The sequence below is a fragment of the Indicator indicator genome, chromosome 10 (genome assembly GCF_027791375.1).
Source record: "Indicator indicator isolate 239-I01 chromosome 10, UM_Iind_1.1, whole genome shotgun sequence".
Lineage (NCBI taxonomy): Eukaryota > Metazoa > Chordata > Aves > Piciformes > Indicatoridae > Indicator > Indicator indicator.
In genome coordinates this window covers 12,125,765-12,145,125 of record NC_072019.1, presented here as the reverse complement: position 1 = coordinate 12,145,125, position 19,361 = coordinate 12,125,765, and the positions used below count along the sequence as shown (strand labels likewise).

The following is a 19,361-nucleotide window of genomic DNA, read 5'->3' as shown; positions in this document are numbered from 1 at the left end:
AACTGAACAAGTGGGAGAAAACTTTTGGTTGGTTGGTTAGATTTTTTCTTTTTTTAACTTCTGTTGTCCTGGGTACTCTGCCCTTCAGGAGGCAGGAAAATTTCAGGTGTGCCCTACCAAAGGCAAAACCACTTCATGTTATGTCATCTAGTTCAGAAGAATATACCTTTTCATGACCAAAAATCTGAGGCAACCTCTAAAGATTTTTTTCTTTCATTTTGTTGATGCATAGAAGGTAATGGCCAGAATGATGCTAGGAAAATAAAACATCTTTGTAAAGGATTTTTTTTTTTGCTTGGCAGTCATATCTAAAGATGTTTCACTGCAGCCAGAGCAGATTATGAAGTCCACTGTGAGTTTGTGTTTTATTTCTGCAAAACTCCAATGCATGGATTGGTAGATTTGTGTCACAAGCACCCTGCAATAAAATTTTCCTTCATGTTCTACCTTTAGCTCCAACAGAATTCCTAATCATAGGAACTTGGCTGGATATTGGGCAGTTAGGGAAACACTTTAGGATCCCATCACACCTGGTGGCCTCAAGGGGCCACTCAAGGATTCAGGGGAGTGTTTGCACCTGCACAGGAAGTCTTGACTGCATATTGGTTCCACATTGCTTTTTCTTTCTGAAGAGCAGAGTATGTAAACTTCTAGATATGGCAAATACATAAAATAGGGATACTGGATATTCTCAGACAGAATATTGATGTTTCATTTATTTTCTTATACACATAGTATTTTGCTTTAAACAAGCACTTCATTGAGTCTAATCCCAAAAGCAATCGGACCAGAAACTCAATAGAATGTAAAATTTCTTTGTTCCTTATTATCAGTATTATCCAGAAAAAAAAGTGTGTTACTTTTTTGCAGGCATTTCCTCTGTCACACTTAGATGCCTTTCTGTTTCCTAACTATCATTTAAAACTAGGAAAGATATCATAGAGAACACAGACCACAATTTTTTCACCTAGCCTGGCTCAGTACTGAGAATAAGCCAGTTTTCCCCATGGTAGGTAGACCAATACATTCAGATTTGCTCCCAGCATTCTGTTGTCAGGATTCTAGGTACCAGTTTCTCTTCATCTTTCCCAGTGTGTGCTGCTTTTTGCTGCCATTTTTTGGTTTCTTTCCAAGGTATTAAAATCCTTATCATAGCATGGTGTGCACAATTTAGTAATCCAGCTGCAGCCTCAAGACTGCTGAACATGTGTTGCAGCAATGCCATTTTCTGTGTGGAGTTCCTTCTAATTGTGATTCTTCTGCTAGGAGAGATCCACATCCACTTTACAAACATCTCAAATCACATTATTAAACTTCAAAGGAAGCATGGTGCGTGTCTCTTACCTATGGATTTGAGAGATTCTTAGAACCACAGGAAGGAGAAGCTCAGTGGCAACCACAGCTCACCCCTAATGTTTTTTGTTGTTTTCCCTAATAATTTATTTGGGAGATCATTGCTTTTAACACTTCACTTTTGGTTTCCATTCTTTTGTAGAATGCTACAACCGGTAATTTGTAAGCATATGCTTGTTCAAAGGCATTTTTCTTTCCACTTTATCCTTCCATTGGAAAAAAAAAATGTGTTCCAGGTTTTTAAAGTAGCTGTCTGGAAGACGGAGTGACAACAGGGGATTCTAGCTTGTTATGGAATATACTGAGCTTAGAATTGTTCCTTATAGAATTTTATTTGCCCTTAATGTTTTGACAAAAACACCAGTAGCAGCAATTTTCCCTCTTTTTTTTTTTTCACTATTAAGCTTATGCAGTGGTTAATTGTTGCAGTGCCTGCAGCAAGGAGCTGCTCAATGCTGTGAGCTCAGAAAGTTGTTTAGAACATTCACAATAGATAGCTGACATATTTTTGCTTGTTGTCAGCTAGTGCTCTCCTAAGACCATAGACAGCATTAGTGAACGTAGGAGGAAACAATACATCTGCAGACACTGGCAGACAGCATTGCTTGCCAAATTTGGCCACAGTTCCTTAAGATAAATAATTTCTCAGTGACGTGCTGTGTTGAAATTATATAAACAGCAAAAATTACTAAGACCTGGGCCCCAGGGCCTTGTGGGTTTCAAGATTTTCTGCAATCAATATTCTGACATCTGCAAATATATTTTTTTTTCTAACAGCTGATGCCAGGAACAGAGCAACATTACCATAATTTCCTGTGTATTCATGATTTTGAATATACTGAAATCATGTCTCTTCAGCCTCAGCCCTGGTCAGAACCTTTGCAGTATCCTAACCACCAGCTTATACCAGAAGGCTATCAAAGTAGCAATCTTTTCTGAGAATGGATTGTAACCTCTTGGAGCAACAACTTCACTAGCATTTCAAGAAATGCACATGGAGAAACACTGCAGTATGTCTCAGTCTCTAGCATTATCAAGAGCTTTATAGTAACTTCTGCTGCCCATCAGGTAACTTACTTTGCAGACTGACTGTGGGAGGTTAGAGGTTATTAGCATCCTTTTGCTTACTTAGGACCAGACAACAGCTGGCTTGTAACTCTGTGGTAAGACTTCCTTGATAATCAAGACACTTCCACTATGACAGTCCTACACACTAGAGCTGTCTGAAAAGTGTTTTCTATCACTACGGAATTCAGGCAAGAAACAAATATGCCTAATTCTTCCTGAACAGAAACATCCCACAGGAAAACCTTACCTAACTAATTTTTATCGAAGCATCTCTAGAAAATCTTAAGTTATAAACCCAAATCCTTTATTTAACAGATATTCTTAAAAAAAACCAACCAAACAAACACAAAACCAGTTTCAAGAACAGAGATCAAACTTATTCATGTCACACAGTACATTCTGGAGGCAGCAGTTGTTTAATACTGACAGTTACCCATGGCACTGAGGAAACATTAACTATACAAAATTAGTAACTGCGTTTATTACCATTGCCTAAGTAGGAGACCAGGCAAGAACAAGAATGTGCTTTTAAAACAGTTATGTTTTTCTTCTGATAGTGTAACCTCCAGCACCTGGCCCCTCCTTTAGCAACACTCCCAAAGTAATACTGTTCTCTGAAAATAGCCTGACCAAAATTAACACATTTTGCTCCATTTTTGGAACAAAGCAGAGATGTGCAAGTATGGAAAAAAGTCACTTGAGCGCTTTCTTATTTCAGTCATAGCTCAAGGCAAATTTGTAAGCTTTAAGGGAGTGTCTTAAGAATTAAGCACAGGGCTTGTGAAGCTATTTTTCTTTGTAGTTTTTGATCAAAGTCAGCTTTCTTAGAGAACAGGTATGCACAGCAATAACACCTCAGAAGTGTCTTAGGAAAAGACCATGTTAGAGACGTTTACATCTGCAAGTACATCTTAAGCTGACATTTGCAGTCCGTCTGTACACGACAATTTCAGTAGTTCTGTGCACAATGTGATGGTATTTCAATGAGTGTAAAAGTTGAGGGCAACAAGGTAAAATGACCTTATTTCCACATAAAACATATGAAAGCAGTAACAGAAAAAAATGGTGTTTTCTCAGAGTCTCATGTCTTTAAAGAAAGGATGCCGCAAAGCCTCTTTTGCAGTTATTCTTGTTGCAGGATTTAAGTCTAGTAGCTTATCAAGTAGGTCATATGCTTCATCAGGAACTTGATCCCATCCTTTCATGTCTGTTGCTTTCATTTCCAAAGCATCATCACCTTCCTGAATGCTCTTTAGGTATTGAGTTTGTTTTCCGAGTATCTCAGGAGCACACAATTTGTCTACTGCAACTGGCAAAGTTGAGTCACTAACAGGCTTGCTGGGCACTTCACCCTGGGATCTCTTACAGCTGCTATTTGTTCCTCTCAGCTTCTCACAGAGGGTTCTTAAGTTTTGTGCTGCAACAACTTGGGTACATAGAACTGATTTACCTAGGGGAAAAAAAACCCACACTTTATAGTAAGTGACATTTTATTACAACTTCTAAGCAACTATAACCTCTAAGTTTGTTACAGAGAAACTCCACATCTTCAAGTGTAACCAGCAGTAAAAGCAAACAAAACCCCAATAAACTGCAAACATATCAAAAAACCCCAAATCCAACCTCCCAACTCCTCTAAACCAGCCCCGTTCTGCAGCCATATCCCAGCAAGTCAGAAGGGTAATAGTTTCCATTCTGCTCAGAACAAATCTGTTTGGGTTTGTTCATCAAGTCATGCACTGACAGGTTGTCCCACACTCCATGTACCATCATTTTGCATTTCACTGTCATTTTAACAGAACTGAAGAAAATGAGATACCCTGATTTTGTTACATCCATGTCTGGAGAATGAAAACCAGTGCTGTCAGTTATACTTCCAGGAAGCAAGCACTGCAGCATTTGGCCTGCAGACAGGGGAATGGTTATTTTAGGGTCTTGTGTGTGTTGTGGTGGTGGTGGTTCTGTTTTTGTAAATTAGGTTTTGGTTGGTTGTTGGTTTTGTTTGCTTGAGTGGGTTTTTTGTTGTTGTTGTTTTGGGGTTTTTTTTACTAGCTCTTCTTGAGGGAGGGGAAAAAAACCCAAAGTTTACCTCATCTAAATATTGTCATATTAACTGAAGCCTCCAGGGCAAATTTTGCAGGAATAGAAACACTGCCTCAAGAATTCTAACCAAATGCCAGCAGAAAACATTTTGTTGGCATATTTCACCTCAAGTGGCCCTGACTTAGTAAAAGGCAGCAGAAGGATTGCAAACCTATGGCATGAAGTACCCCAGATACAAATTATAAAAGATAGAAAAATACAAAATTCTGTATGTACAGATTTTTAATGTTTTACATGCAGAAAGTGTGATTTACCTCCAAAATTACTCGCAAACCTATAAAGTTATTTATATATATATACATATATATATATATATATATGAAATAGTCATTGATTGTAAGTCACTGCATTCAACAGCAAACCAAGCACACATTTTCCCCTTTTCCCTATAATTAAGGTTTGCATACCAAAAGTTTTAGCAGCCTGAATGGTTTCTCTGGATCCACGAACTGTCATTATTTGTGCCAAAGCAGTTAAATCATCACTGGCTTTGTAAAATGGATACCGTCCACTGAGCAGAGAAAGGAATATGATTCCTGCAGACCACATGTCAATTGCTGCAATTGAAAGCAAACTTTGTAGTAACTAAAGTCACATTTTTACCACAAACAAAACTGCAACTTTATAAAGAAGTTATGACCTGAAAAGTTTCTATTGGAAAAACTTAAATTCTGAAGTACTTACTTTGGCCATATAGATAACAATTGAGCAAACACAGTGGAAACTACTGTAATTAGAAGAATAATAATTTCCTGCTTTGATACAGAAAGAGTGTTTAAGCTTTTCCATAGAATTTTTCATGAGTAATCCTATTAACCTGCTAAACTTAAAACGTACTCAAATACTGTTTGAGGTTGTTTTACCCAGAGAGGTGAGCGAGGGCAAAAAAAAACCTGGCTGAATTTTTCCTGGGATTGAGGCTGCCACACTTAGGCAGTACTAAAAAAAAAAAATAAATATCTTACTTTGAACTTTGTTCCTCTCTAATATGAAATCACTTGACAAGATAGTTTAATAACTGTCATAGTTAGAACTTATTCATTTTCACTGTGCTATGAAGAGTACAGAGAGTACTCAAGGGATAGATGCCAAAGTATGATGGAAACTTTAATACTGAAAGTTATGAGAATACCTGTCTGCCATAATTTTTTGGCTAAGGTGCACGTTTTGAGAGATGGCACGGAAAGCGAAGATGAGTTTGAAGGATTCTCAAACTCTAAAGAGAAAAATTAAGAGCTAGGAAATAAACCCTTACTTATTCTATTTCTCTTAAAAAAAATTAAGTACCAAAATAGGCAGTAATTACTTTGTACATTTTAGTTAGAAAAACTATTAGCCCACGACATTGAATTAAAACAAAAAAGGTATTAGGTTGACTTCAGCTGCAAAACTAGACTGTCCCTGCACTGTGAACCTGGGTCAAATGCACTAAAGGGAGCTCTGGACAGTGTCAGCTGGATCCAGCTGGTAACTTGGTCTCAGCACAGAGACCAGAACTAGTAGTGCAACTGGCAGGAACACAAGATGATTACAGCAGTCCCAGATGGAAGTGGACAAAAATTTGTTAGTTCAAATACAACGTAATCTCATAAATATTAGTATTAGTGTGCCCAGTTCTAATTAGGGCCTTTGTTGACATACTACAGGAGTTCGGCACCACTAAGTCAGTATTTTCAGGGCTGCCTGTGCCACACCCAAGAGTTTCCAGATTTACCCATGTTTTCTGTTATCCTGCTCTCCATAGAGAACACCATATAATATCCAAGATTTCTTAGGCATGTCGTCTTTCCAGCTAAATTCTGTCTAGACTGATTCACAGATTGTCTAAACTTGCCCTGGATCTCTGGATGTCTTCTAGACCATAAAGCTGGTCATTACACAACAGGGACAGTATCTCCAAACAGGCTGCAGTATGTCATGAAATCCCAGTCAAATCCACAGCACAGATGTTATTTCAAACAACATTAAGCTATATAGGGATAAGCTAATCAAATGTATTGTTAAATCTTTTCTCAGTGTGCATGCACACTTTAAGTATTGAAAACTGACAATTTTCTCAAAAGGCATTCAGTGAAAAAGTGGCTGAACCCTGTTATTTTAAATCCAGGTTTTGGTAAGTCAAAACTCCTGGTCAAATGTTTAAAAAGTAACATTGCTTTTATTGGTTCTCCAGGTAGGCACAACCTCTCCCATCCTACTTGCATCAGTTAACTATCTCTCTGTTCTGCCCTGATATTTACCTAGACTACTGAAATTTATTAACTGGGCAGTTTTTAATCCCGAGAAATAAAACACTCAGTAAGAAAAAAATTTTACAGACCAGATACTTAAAGCACTAGCAGAGAGGAAAATATCTGATAAAAAGTATTAATGCTTTCTAAAGCATATACACAATTATACCCTTAACTATGCCTTCTACAACAGCAAACTCTAGGTGCCAACCTGTCTAGAAAAGTCTGAACTATGTTGTCTCCCCAAGATTTACTCAAGATTTTACTTAAGTAAGCCACTAAGCCAAGAAACTTGATAAAAGTTACAGGTTTGGGGATTTTTAAAACCTACTGTATTCAATTCCTGCATATAGCACTAGCCCTCAAATGAATAAAGACATATTCAGGTTTCAAACACAGGAAAAACATACCTAACTTGTTCTTACTCTGAACAATAAGCCTAATTAAAAATCAGGAAGTGCTTGATAAATGTTGTAAGGGATGATGAAATGAATTCAAGATGTAAACAAAACTCTTCCCATAAAAAAAGACAATATAATATGCATAAATAAGAACATTCTAGAGGTGAATAAAGGCATTAATTTCAGCCTGCTATGGTGTACCTGTGGTCTGAGTGGGGCACTTTGTTAAGACTTCTGGTGCTCTGAATCCAGGTGTTCCTGCCCTGGGAGCAACTTGCTGACACCTTGTGATGAGAGACAAATACATTCAAAACATGAAAATTGATATATAAGTTCTAATTATAATAACACTTAATATTATATTTAGAATACACTTGTGTAAGAATTGTAAACAGCCTAACCCTGTCTTATTCAAGTTTTATAGAAGTCTGAAGCATCTTATAATCATGTTGCATAAGACAGCACTGTATTACCTATTATCTAGCATAATGGAATACCACAGAAATACTTAGTGCATATTTCACTCACCATTACCTTTTTTATTTTCATTTAATAGCTGCATCATTTTTGCTAAAGGCTTGTTTTCACTGAAAACTTTGAAGTTGAGACTAATTAACCAAAGGTAAGAAGTACACAAGATTCTTGAATGTGGATGCTCCGGCTTTGTATTGGTTCACAGCAAAATAAAGTTTCATGGTTTCTGACTGTTGACAAGTATTTACTTTTTGTTAGATTAACTGAAAGATGTGACATTATCATTATTTTAAACCCTCCAAGTTTCCAAACTTTCTTGTATGGCTTAAAGTGCCTTCTTTCTATGGGTCACTTCTCTTTTGAGTCTGGCAAATTCCTCGTATTTCGTACTTGTGAAATTAAATTGATATCACTATATTTTGACACTCTGGCAAGTCAGGGTCACCACAGTTTCTGGACTATGCCTAGTAAGCAGAATTCTCTGCATTAATCTGTGTTCCTTAATGTGTGGATGAAAGGCTATAGCAGCTCACAACCAAGACTAACTGCAGAGGGATGGAGTTGAACTGAGATTCTCTAACCTGTTTATTGTTAAAAAACATTTTTAAAATGAGCAAATACAAAACGTTAATGATTCCTTCTTATTCAGCACTTCATGGTTTCCAGAATTCACTGGCATAATTTAGGCCTGTTCATTAACTACTAAGCACAGACTGATGTATTGTCTTAAGTGTAGTAATTAACCCAACTGATTTTCTACAACGCATGTAGGTAGTTAATTAAATACAACAACAAAATATCATTAACAGTGACTCTCTCTTGCTGCAGATAGTGGTGAACCAATTATTCCATGAATTCCATGACCCACTCTTATTTAAAAAGTGCACACTTGGTGTTTCATGAGTTGCACAGATCAAATGCTGTCTTTCATCTACTAAATCAGCTGTCTAGTGAATCTAAGTTTCTGACCCTACTTGACAGCATAGCAGACAATTTTACAACATTATCAAAGCAAATTACCTTGAAAGGCAAACGCTGCAAACTTTATCTGTTGCATAACAGTCGCAGATCAGGTTTGAAGGACAACCACTGGCAGCTTTCCTGGCTGCCCCATTACTCGGTGTTTTAGTAGAAATAACTTTCTTCTTTGTTACTAATTTCTTAGATGAAACATCTATCATCTTGGAATGTTTCATGACCTGCAATGTAAGGTGACATATTTAAGAATCTTCCTTTACATAATAGATATGCCAGCTCCTAAAATACTGAGACTAAACAGGTGAAAAAAGACAACAAACTTTTGTAACAATATCACATCATCTATAAAACAGACACTGAAGCTTTCTAAAGATCTTGAATTCTTCCCCTTCAGTTTCAGAAAACATTTTCCAGTGTGTACTAACCAATATAGATATTTTGAAGCTACAAGACAAGTAGTTTTCAAGTTAGTATACAGCTTAAAGAATTCTTTTGTTTGACATATATTTTATTATAGCTTAGTTGCATAGATACGTATGTAGGAAAAAAGACTAATTTAGTATGCAAACAAGGTCAGCTAGGGAGACAGCTACATAACTAGTACCTTAGTAAGAGTTTCAAAAGAAAACAACATTCAAAACAAAAATGAAAAATTCTTTGTATCTTGCAGCAAAGACACACGTAATAATGTGCTGAAAAACATTTAGTTCCAGAGCATCCTGGAGTAGTGTCCCATCTTACAGAACAACCAGTTCTACAATTTTTCAAGTATGTAACAGATTGTTCTTACTGATGAGTCATGCTTCTTACTTTTGTACTTGAGTTCTGCTGGTACGTGGAACTATATACATTGAAATTCCTCTCTCCAAAGACAGAGCGCTGGACAGAATGGTGCACAGAACCCTCCTGCAAGACCAACAAAAAGGACAGTAAGGATCCTATCTAACACAGTCAGCTGGGTACTGACAGTTTGAAAAAGAAAGTGTGAAGTGACATGAAACAAGAACAGCTGCACAGTAAGTCATTTTCAGGCATCAGTTCACTGTGGATGAAGAAAACACAGTCTAGACAGAACAGCAAACATGCTTACAAAACGAATCACACCTCAGCAGAGCCCTGAGACAATCTGAATGTCATCTGCACTGCATTTGTTATGTAACTACGTAACTAAACATAGATAAATAGTTATTGGCTTGGGGATGAGTTCCATTGTACATCACTTAAAACAAACCTTAAGGCTGCCCAAACAGTAACCTGTGATACAGTTTTATACAGTTTTGGCATTATATTATACCTAACAGATAATGAATGATGCCAACAGGCCTACATAAAAATAGCCACTGATATAAAAGCTGTGATTCTGTGCATCACATTAGGACACTGCAAGCTACACATGCACACTTCTGTTCAGGTATTACGTCTCCCCCTGTTGGATGAAGTAGGACACAAAACATGCAACAAAAGTAATGAAAAAGACTGAGAACCTTTCCTTCTGTTCCTTCTTTAATCTGTATTTTTGAATGTGAGATGAACTTTTTATCAGCTGGTTTTGAGGCTGACTGTTGATCTATCTGTCTAGGTACCGTGACATTGACAGAAACCCCATTTCCCAAGGGTATGGTGGGATTATTTTGCAAGCAACTTCCCTGCTGGTCTTCAGAGTGGGCAGTTTTGAGAAGTTCAATTTTTGTATCAGGGGTTCCTTGTGCCAAGCCAAAATCTACCAAGGCATACCTGAAAGACACAAATTTGGAATCAGGAATCATAAAGTATCCATCAATTAATTCAATTTACTATTTGTTGCTTTACTTATCTTTCTTCTACATTTTACTCAATATGTTCCTTATCTGTCCTGTTGTCAGCCTCACAGTCCTATTTTCCTCCTTCTCTTGCCCTGTCTTATCTGTCTCCTCAATATTTTTACCCTATATTCATCTTATTTCATTGGTTCTTGTCACAACATATTTTCATATGCATCTTTCTTCCAATATTCCTATCTGCTCCTTTCTGGTATTCCTCTAATGCTGTAGCCCCAAACCTTCAGCCAATAGTACAAGTGACTTGATCCTTGCAGGATTCCCATTGGTAGATGACAAATGTAGCAGTGAAGACAAACAAGACTAACAATGCTGAGAGTTTTGCCAGACTTCAAGCAATACTATTGAATTTACTTCAGTCTTCAAATAGGTAAGGCTACATTAGTTCACACCTAGATCTGTCTTTAAAAGAACTATTTTTTTGCTGTAACCAGCACAGACACATTTAAGTTGTCTCTGGGTCTCAAACAAACTCAACACCATGGCTTCCACACCGGCTACACTCCGGTAGAGATTAAGGTCAAGCAAACGCTGAAAGAGCAAAATGTCAGCACGGATTTGTTTTGACAGATTAAGAAAAAACTAATAAATCTGTATTTCTCAAAATTTCTCACTTCCATTAAATATCTCCAGGGATGGTGATTTCACTGCTTCCTCGGGCAACCTGTTCCAGGGCTCTACAAGCTAATAGCCAATCTAAACCTCCCCTGGTGTAACTTTAGACCGTTTCTTCTTGTCCTATCACCTTACTACAACGTTTCAGGTAGTTGTAGAGAGCAATAAGCCTCCTTTTCTCTGACTGAGCAACCCCAATTCCCTTAGTCACTCTTTGTCAGATTCGTGACCTAGACCCTTCACCAGCTTTGTTGCCCTTCTCTGGACTGAATCCAGCAGCTCAATGTCAACACTCACAAATACAGCTGTAGGACTGCTGGCATCGAAACTGTACCTTAGTCTATCCATTCAGCTCTTCACTAAAAGCAATGACTTGCTTTTTAAAGTCTTTAAATATCGTAACTTGCAGGCAACAATCTCAACCCTACTAGTTATAAACATTAATTCAGTGTAAGATGAAAACAGCCCAAATCTAGCTATCATCTGTATCAGTTTTACTCTAAACACAAGTAAAAATTTACCAAGTACCAGTCTACGTACAAGTCACTATTAGCTTTCTTATTAAAAAAAGACAAAACAAAATTACTTTATTCTTCTAATTCTTATTAAAAAAAAACAGTAAAACCTTTATTTTTTCAGGTACTTACAACTCTATAAGCCAGATATTACATTAAATATGAAAAAAAAAATAGTTACTTCCCTCCTCAAATCCTGAAACACAGAAAAGTTTTACGGATCCAAAAAAAATAATAATTTTTCTTTAGTACTTAAGCACATGTTATGCAGCTGGAGGGGAAAAACCAAAAAAGCCTCATTGGCTCTGTTCTGCCATCCCCAGATGAGATCACAGTATGGTCATATGGACAGACTTACTCTTTTAGATGCCTGTTGTAGAGGAAGTTACTGGGCTTGACGTCACGGTGAACAATACCGAAGTGATGAATGCGCCTCAATGCTTTAAACAGATTAAACATGTATTCCCTCACTTCTTCAAAAGAAAGAGAATTCAAAATGTCCTGAAAGATTATTTGGATACTGTAATTATGCAACTGCTTTTAACTAAAAAGTTTTACTACACACAGAAAGTCTGGGACTCACCAAGAAGGATTCGTGTTCCAGATACGGCATAACAATAACCACATGATCGTTTTTCCTAAAGCAATATTTAACTCCCATAACATTATCTTGTCCCCTAGAAGAAAAGTAATGTCACTGAATAAAAAACAGAAGATGGATGTTTATCTCCCTTTGTTCCTTCAAAACTTCAGTCAGGCTTTCTTTTATAATCTAATTTATATTTTGACAGCAGTCTAATCAGCAGTTAGCAGCTACGCTGTTGCCTCTCATTGCTGTGTTCTGTTTGGGTACTGCAATTTGCAATGAGGGCTCCAAAGATTATCTGTGGGGCCATAATTTGTAGTTACAGCTGTAATTAAATATAGGACCTAACCTTCACGATGGCACTATTCAGCACACTATTGCAACAAGTATTCATTCCTAAACCCACATTTTCTGATGAAGAGATTTATTTTTTCCAAGCATTTCAGAATTGCAATTTTTCTTATCACAAAGATACATCATAAAACCTCTCAGATGGAAAATCCAATGCCATCCACAAACTGAGACTAGCAGAAAAGGGCGTCTGTTACAGGTAAGAGACTCCATTTCTTATTTGCTCTCGATAAAAAGAATATATGTTTCTGTAATTTAAAAAAAAAGCAACGTCCCAAAACTTAAATAAATACAGAACAGTGAGGCAATGTTCAGCAGTTTAGTCATGACAATCATAATTTTTTTAATGTACCCTGCTACTGTGAGGCACTGAAGTTCAGCAGCAATTCGCAGAGGGTGGCTTGTTGGAATCAAGTGTTTCAGAGCCATTTTTTCCTCATATCCTGTTTGTAGTTGTGCTGTGGCCAAGTAAACAGAACTAAAAGTACCTGTAAAGAAGGGAGAAAAACACTGTCTTCAGCCTTTTTAATTAGGTCAATTCAGATTTTTACAGAAGTGATATAACTGTTCACAATCCTGCAGCATACTTGATACATCAAAAGCAGCTTCTAGAAGAGAAAAATGCAGTTCCTTTTTTCTACTACTGAATTCAGTCATCTTGTATACGAGTTTTTCATGTCAGTAAAAATGCAAATGTAACAGTGTCTAACTTGCCTGGGACACAGAGCTCTTTGAATGTAAATTTCCTATCTTTGATTTGCTTTCTTGTTTAGGTAGCTTACTTTCATCTGACATGTAACTCTTCTCTCCCTATGATGTAAGTGGGCTATATAATGCTAACCTGGAAAGCACTGCCTTTACTATTCAAAGCACTTTTGAAGTGGCTACGTTTTTCTTAATTCTGTTACCTTATCTATAAAGTGAGACTTCTCACATGATGTGTAACTTTAGTATTTGTATGCCCAGAGCATTATGGCATAGACAGAAAGTGATATACTCCCTTTCTCAAATGAGTCTTCAGACTGTATGACAAACTTACCTAGCCACTTAATTTTAAGGATAACCTCTCAGGATGTTAGTTTGTCCTATCATCTGAGATATCTGAACATACAAGCTGAAGCATTCTTCCATATGCATAAACAATATAAATTACTTTTGACTACATTTTAAGTATCAAGTTTGCATCATGTCAGTTTGTGTGTACATATGTCAAAATAACAGCAAAACCTCTAAATACTTCTTGCCCTCATAATAAGGTAGAATCCCATACATTCAGCAGCATTGATTATAACAAGAAGAGTTGCCAAGCTCACCCAAGACATTACTTTTGGTGGTGGTGGTGGGAACTGCTAAAATGAAAACAACTCCAGAGTGGATGCCTAACTTGAAGCATGTTTTGTCATAATGCTGCAAGACTGTAAGCGGTATTTTCTAAAAGCACTGTTTGCTCCCAAGAGCAAAATCAGAGTACTATTCAAGATATGAAAGTCTTTGAATGTATCCAGAGGAGAGCAACAAAGCTGGTGAAAAGGCTAGAAGCTAAGTCCCATGCTGAGTGGCTAAGAACTTTGGGCTTGTGTAGTTTTGAGAAAAGGAGGGCAAGGAGTAGCCTCATTGCTCTCTAGAGCTTCCCAGCTCAGGGAAGTGGAGAGAGAAGTGTTGATCTCTGCAGTATCTAGTGACAGGGCACATAGGAATGATTCAAAGCTGCTCCTGGGGAGATAGAGACTGGACATTAGGAGATTTTTTTTTTTTTTTTTTTTTTTTTTACCAAGTAGGTGGTCAAACACTGGAACAGGCTTCATAGAGAGGTAGTTAATGCCCCAAGCCTGTCAGTGTGCAAGAGGCATTTGGATGATTACATTAATAACATACTTTAACTTTTGGTCAGGCAATTGAACTCAAAGACAATTGTGGGTGGGTCCCTTACAACTGATGGTAATTTTCTTTTAATACTGTATTGCTGTGGTGAATGGAGCTGAGGGTCCTGGGGGTAGGTTTTTTTGGGGGGGGAGATGAGACAAAAACTTTTAGCTATCTACCTGCCAACACAGGTATTCCATCACAAAACTGTCATAAAATAATCCAGCTTCTCAGCAGCATCTTTTTTACAACTGTGGAGTATCACAAAGCATTTCAGAGGTAAGTGCATATGGAATGGAGTGTTAATACTTACTCATCTGAATCTACTTCAGAAATCTTTAGTTTTTGAATTTGGAATGCTGGGATTTTGGAAGACTTTCATATACCAGATTTTCAAGAAAATACCTTTAAAACTAACACATGTATGTGCTCAATCAAGTATTAAAATTCTTAGAGACCAAGTAAACCAAAGAGTCATTTAGCTTTAATTGCATATATTGGGATCTTAGATTTATAAAATCTAAGTCATAAGTAAGATAAATAAAACATTTACCTTCTCCAATTTTTTCCTTAATTTTGAACACATTTACAAGCTGTGGCACTGCTTCATAAAGTCTTTCAATATCTTTTTTTATTCCTGCTGTGGAAAGAATGGGGAAGATAAGTTAGGAATCTTATTTCTTGACTTAATATCTGATCGGTATTTGAGATCATAAATCACACCTCAGTTCATAGGACAGAAGATTCACATAAACGGAGAAAAACAGCAGGCAGGTATCTATTCTTGCTGCCATTACCATCTACATACTTGATGTTGTTGTTCTTCATCACACTCCCTTATAAGTGCAGCATTTCATTTTAATTTCTTTTCCTTACCTGTTCCCTCACAGTTCTTGAGAGAGAAAAAGACTTCTTACTAAATCGTCACCGTTACAGCTCATTGATAAATGCTCTCATGAGATTTGCAACATCAATTGCACAGAAGACAAAATTACAATAGTTGTTTCTGCAGGCACAGAAGTGCATCCATCAGATGCAAATAAAAAACGTAGGAAAATAATTTATTTATTTAAGATCAATAATGCAATCTTTCACACCGTTATTTAAAACAGTCAACACCTAAAAAAGTTTGCTCTGCATTTAAGTTGCTGCACTTTGTGCTGCGGTCACTAGATGGCATGACGAGGATGTTGGACTGCAATAGTTCAAAAATGGTGTAGCTTTTCATCTAGCTCATGAATCCCTTGTAGTTTAAGCGTTCTCTATATCCTGCATAAGAATTAACTTCTTTTGAAGCTATGAAGCCTGGAGAGGCTGTGATTAATTTCTGTAAAACGCTGTAAATATCCGTAAAGAACTAAGCACAAACTGGTGTTTGGAAAGTCAATCAAATTGAAGACAAAATGCATATACATTTTTTCATTCTAAACATAAATCAAACGCAAACGTTGCATTCTGTACATAAAAATGTGCTATGCCATACAGGAAAGTAAGTCAATAGCAGTAAGAGTTATTTTCAAAATATCACTGATATGCTACAAACAAAGCATCCCAAAGCTTCTATGTTAGCTCACTTTTATGCAGCAACAAAATCTGAAGAACCCTTTCTTCCTGATAAAAACAACAATAAGAAAAAGTTGGTAATTCAAGTTACAGTTAACTTTCTATTGTAATCCTTTTTATTTCAAAAATTGATCAAAACCATCCTACTAAAAAGAGTTTTGTTACTATTCACTTATTTTTTTCCTTTAAGTTGTTCCCTCTGCTTCTCCAAGTTGTTTTTGTATTAAGTCAGTTCAGAGCTGGGGAGTTAATTTCAGGAAGGGAAAAAACCCTTCTCCACAAGACATTAAACCCACTACCTTTTGTTTGAGATACAGTTGATCAACAAATATAAGTAAATGGTTAAAAAGTTCTGCTAGGAACCACATCTTAAAATTCCAAAGATCTCCCTAGATAAAAATTACTAGACTTGTACTAACAGTCCAGGTGTACAGGACCCTGTGTCTAATAATGCCTGAAGGAAAACTAGTCAACTGCACAGTTACTCCCCAGTGTTACAGAGCCAGATTAAGTTAAACACCTTGAAAAACAGGCAACTGAAAGTTTGAAGTATTTCTTCATTCTCCTGTCAATGTAATAAAAATTTATGTTGAAACTAACACTACAAATTTGAGATATTATTACACAGTTGTTTTTTAATTTATAGCATTCACCCTGCCCACGTGCTGAGAACTTTATTCAGAAATTTATCTATTACTGCTGTAATTCTTGTTGTCTTGACAACATAAAAGGTTGTTGATTAAAAGCTTTATCATTTGCAAGGTGGAATTTCCAGTCAGCTTGCACAGTAATTTCAACCTTTTTTTGCACAAATGCCTATGCATAATATAAATTAAAGACATCCAGGAAAGCTTTCTGAAGTCTTCAGAAAATTCAGGAAGGGGAAAGGCTGATATTTGTACCATGTTCCATTTTCCCCAGGAATATTCAAAGATGTTAAGAGATTAAATCACCTAACAGAACTAAAAGAACTTAACACTGAAATACTATTGCATCACTCAAAGCCACAGGCCTTTCCCCTCAGGCAGATAATCCTGTTATTGGGTTCTGAAACATCCTACACAAACTTCATCCCAAGAGGTCAATAGACACAGAACAGAGATAGAAAATTGTCTTCCACAGTGAAATACTTCTAACAGGCTCTGGTAGAACAACACTGACAGAACTAGTGTACTATCTAACCTGCTGCTAAAAGGAAATACACTGACAGGAACTTAAAACATAACATTTGCACTGTAATTTTTTCTAGTAAGAGTGCTTGGTTAGAAAATTATTTAAACGGCAAAAAGCAGAACTCTTAACAAGGACTCAACAAGCACATCTTTTAAGTCTTTAGAAATCAGCAGATTTCTGCTTTCCTTACAGTAGTGGGTTTGGGGATTGCTTTGTACCACCAGTCTAACACTCCCAAGTCATGAAATTCTCTATCAATAACTCCTATAGAACCTGCCCAATACTCTGTTTTGTCTAAATTGATTCAGGCTCTTGCCTAGAACAACTTCAGTGCTCTGAGAGCACCGATGGCTGGGTGACTGTGCAGATCCTAGGCCTCAGTGCTTCTCAAGGCACTAAGAGCTTTTAGTGACCCAGCACAGCTTCTTGTGTGAAAGACCCCACAAAGTGCTAGAAACAGTCAGTGACTGTCCTTGTCAATAGCAACATAAACATTATCTGTTTTCTTCTGGGTACCTGAATCCCCAGTTCAGTATAGACAACACACATTGTGCCATTAGAGTACAATAATGGCAATAACCAATGTTTTCTGTGAGCAGATTTTAAAGTCATTACTTCCTAGAATGAACAGTATTTGCACAGTGTGACAATTAAATGCTATTCAGCATCAGTTTATGTAATTCTGGACATGGATAAGCTGGGGACTGCAAAGGACTATTTGTAGTAAAACCAATAGCCACTACATAATACATATATATAAAAGCTGGCTGGTCATCCAGTTACTGAGCACAGACACTGTACAAAGAGACCCAAAACCCAGCAACACAACCATATTGAACCATGTTTATAGTTCAGCTTATCTGGTAAGAGCAAGAATAATACGTTTATGCACACAGACACATCTAAAGATATTTAAGGGTAACGCTGGCAATTATATGTTAAAAGGCAAAATACTCTTTTTGTGTAATTGTCTGGTCACAATTGTATACTCAAAGACTGCCCTTTTTGAATTCTAGTATGCCCTCATAATAACATATTATCTAATAATTAGTAGGGCTAGTGATTTGTAACAAACTACTGCTGCTAAGGTTCTGTAATACATGAAATGCTGGAATCAGCTAAAAATCAAAAGGCACTTCAAATGTTTTCGTTTCATTAATTCTTTATACAATAGGATCATATACAGACAGGCTTATAACTGATGCTGAAACATCCTGAAGAAACACAAAAGGAACAAAACATGTCAGCAATCCCTACTTTGGCACATACCTGAAAGCTTGCTGTTCTGCTCAGGCTTTGCATGGAAGTCTTCAGCCTGATGAGGGTGCTGTTCATCACAAGGAGACTTCAACACCCTCTCCATCACAAAATAAACCCGAAGAGAAAAAATCCAAGAGTTTGAGGACCACTTCTGGACACCTGGGGGAGCAAGTATATTTGGTAAGACACTTCCTGGCACTGCACTCAGTTCCTCACTGTGAGACAAGATTTAGGGAGCCTGAGGATTTCCTCATCCCAGAACAAAACTAAACCCACCCTGTAAGAGCCAAAAAAAGGGAGAAGGGAAGGAGGACTGCTGCATAAACTTAGATACAGGTGATTTCTTTCATCTCTTGTGTGTTTCCTCATTCACATTAAAGCATTATTTTTTTCTCTGAAGCTTGCTTTGAAAGGCAAGGAACTGCTGTGCACAGAAAGAGCCACACTGCATACTACAACCCCCAATCAAGGACAGAAAGCCTGAAAGAAATTTTAAGAGAAAAATAGTATCTTCTCAGTATGAGGGGTTTCTCCCTTTTAGATAAGATCAGCAAAAGGCACAGTTATTAGTTGCTGTCCCCCAGTAACAAGAAATAATAGCACATGTTTCTTTTGAAATAGTTATTCTGAAATCTTGGAAACACTGTAAATAAAGCAGTAAATTAGTCAAGTGTAATAATATTGTACAACTAAAAAACCCTGATAAACATATTTCATGAGGAAAAGAAAGGCAGAGCCCCACAGCAGGATAGGTGGTGATAAATGAGTCTGGGAGCACCACCTCTTACAGGAGCCCAGTGCTGGTTCTATTCAAAGACCTTCGCTGATTGTAAGTTTGTCAAACGTTCAGATTTCTGGCTGAACTTTTCCACAGGACAGAAACATATTCTGAAAAACTTTAAATGAAAGGATTCATCTAGTTTAGCTATGGAGCTAAAAATATATATTTTCTCCTCAAAGAATTAGAGCTACCTTTATTTTGTCATCCTCATGTAACAGCACAGGGACAG

The 19,361-nt window shown here is 37.0% G+C and overlaps 1 protein-coding gene across 1 annotated transcript; it reads right to left on the bottom strand.

Annotated features, from left to right (window-relative positions):
• Positions 1-3,494: 3,494 nt before the first annotated feature.
• Positions 3,495-18,454, bottom strand: CDC7 (cell division cycle 7). The gene is made up of 11 exons (XM_054384411.1): positions 18,361-18,454; positions 14,909-14,992; positions 12,845-12,980; positions 12,139-12,232; positions 11,914-12,056; positions 10,093-10,342; positions 9,419-9,514; positions 8,651-8,829; positions 7,358-7,440; positions 4,932-5,081; positions 3,495-3,871 (listed from the first exon to the last, which is right to left on the bottom strand). The coding sequence occupies exons 1-11, from the start codon at positions 18,452-18,454 to the stop codon at positions 3,495-3,497; spliced, it is 1,686 nt and encodes a 561-aa protein (XP_054240386.1).
• Positions 18,455-19,361: the final 907 nt, after the last annotated feature.

Excerpts from the sequence above, each read along its gene's own strand:
- CDC7 (XM_054384411.1), bottom strand. The coding sequence starts at position 18,454 with ATGGAGAGGGTGTTGAAGTCTCCTTGTGATGAACAGCACCCTCATCAG. Across the intron at positions 10,343-11,913 it reads TACAACAGGCATCTAAAAGA|GTATGCCTTGGTAGATTTTG; the intron begins GTAAGTCTGTCC and ends TGTGTCTTTCAG. Across the intron at positions 7,441-8,650 it reads TGCAGCGTTTGCCTTTCAAG|GTGTCAGCAAGTTGCTCCCA; the intron begins GTAATTTGCTTT and ends TCTCATCACAAG.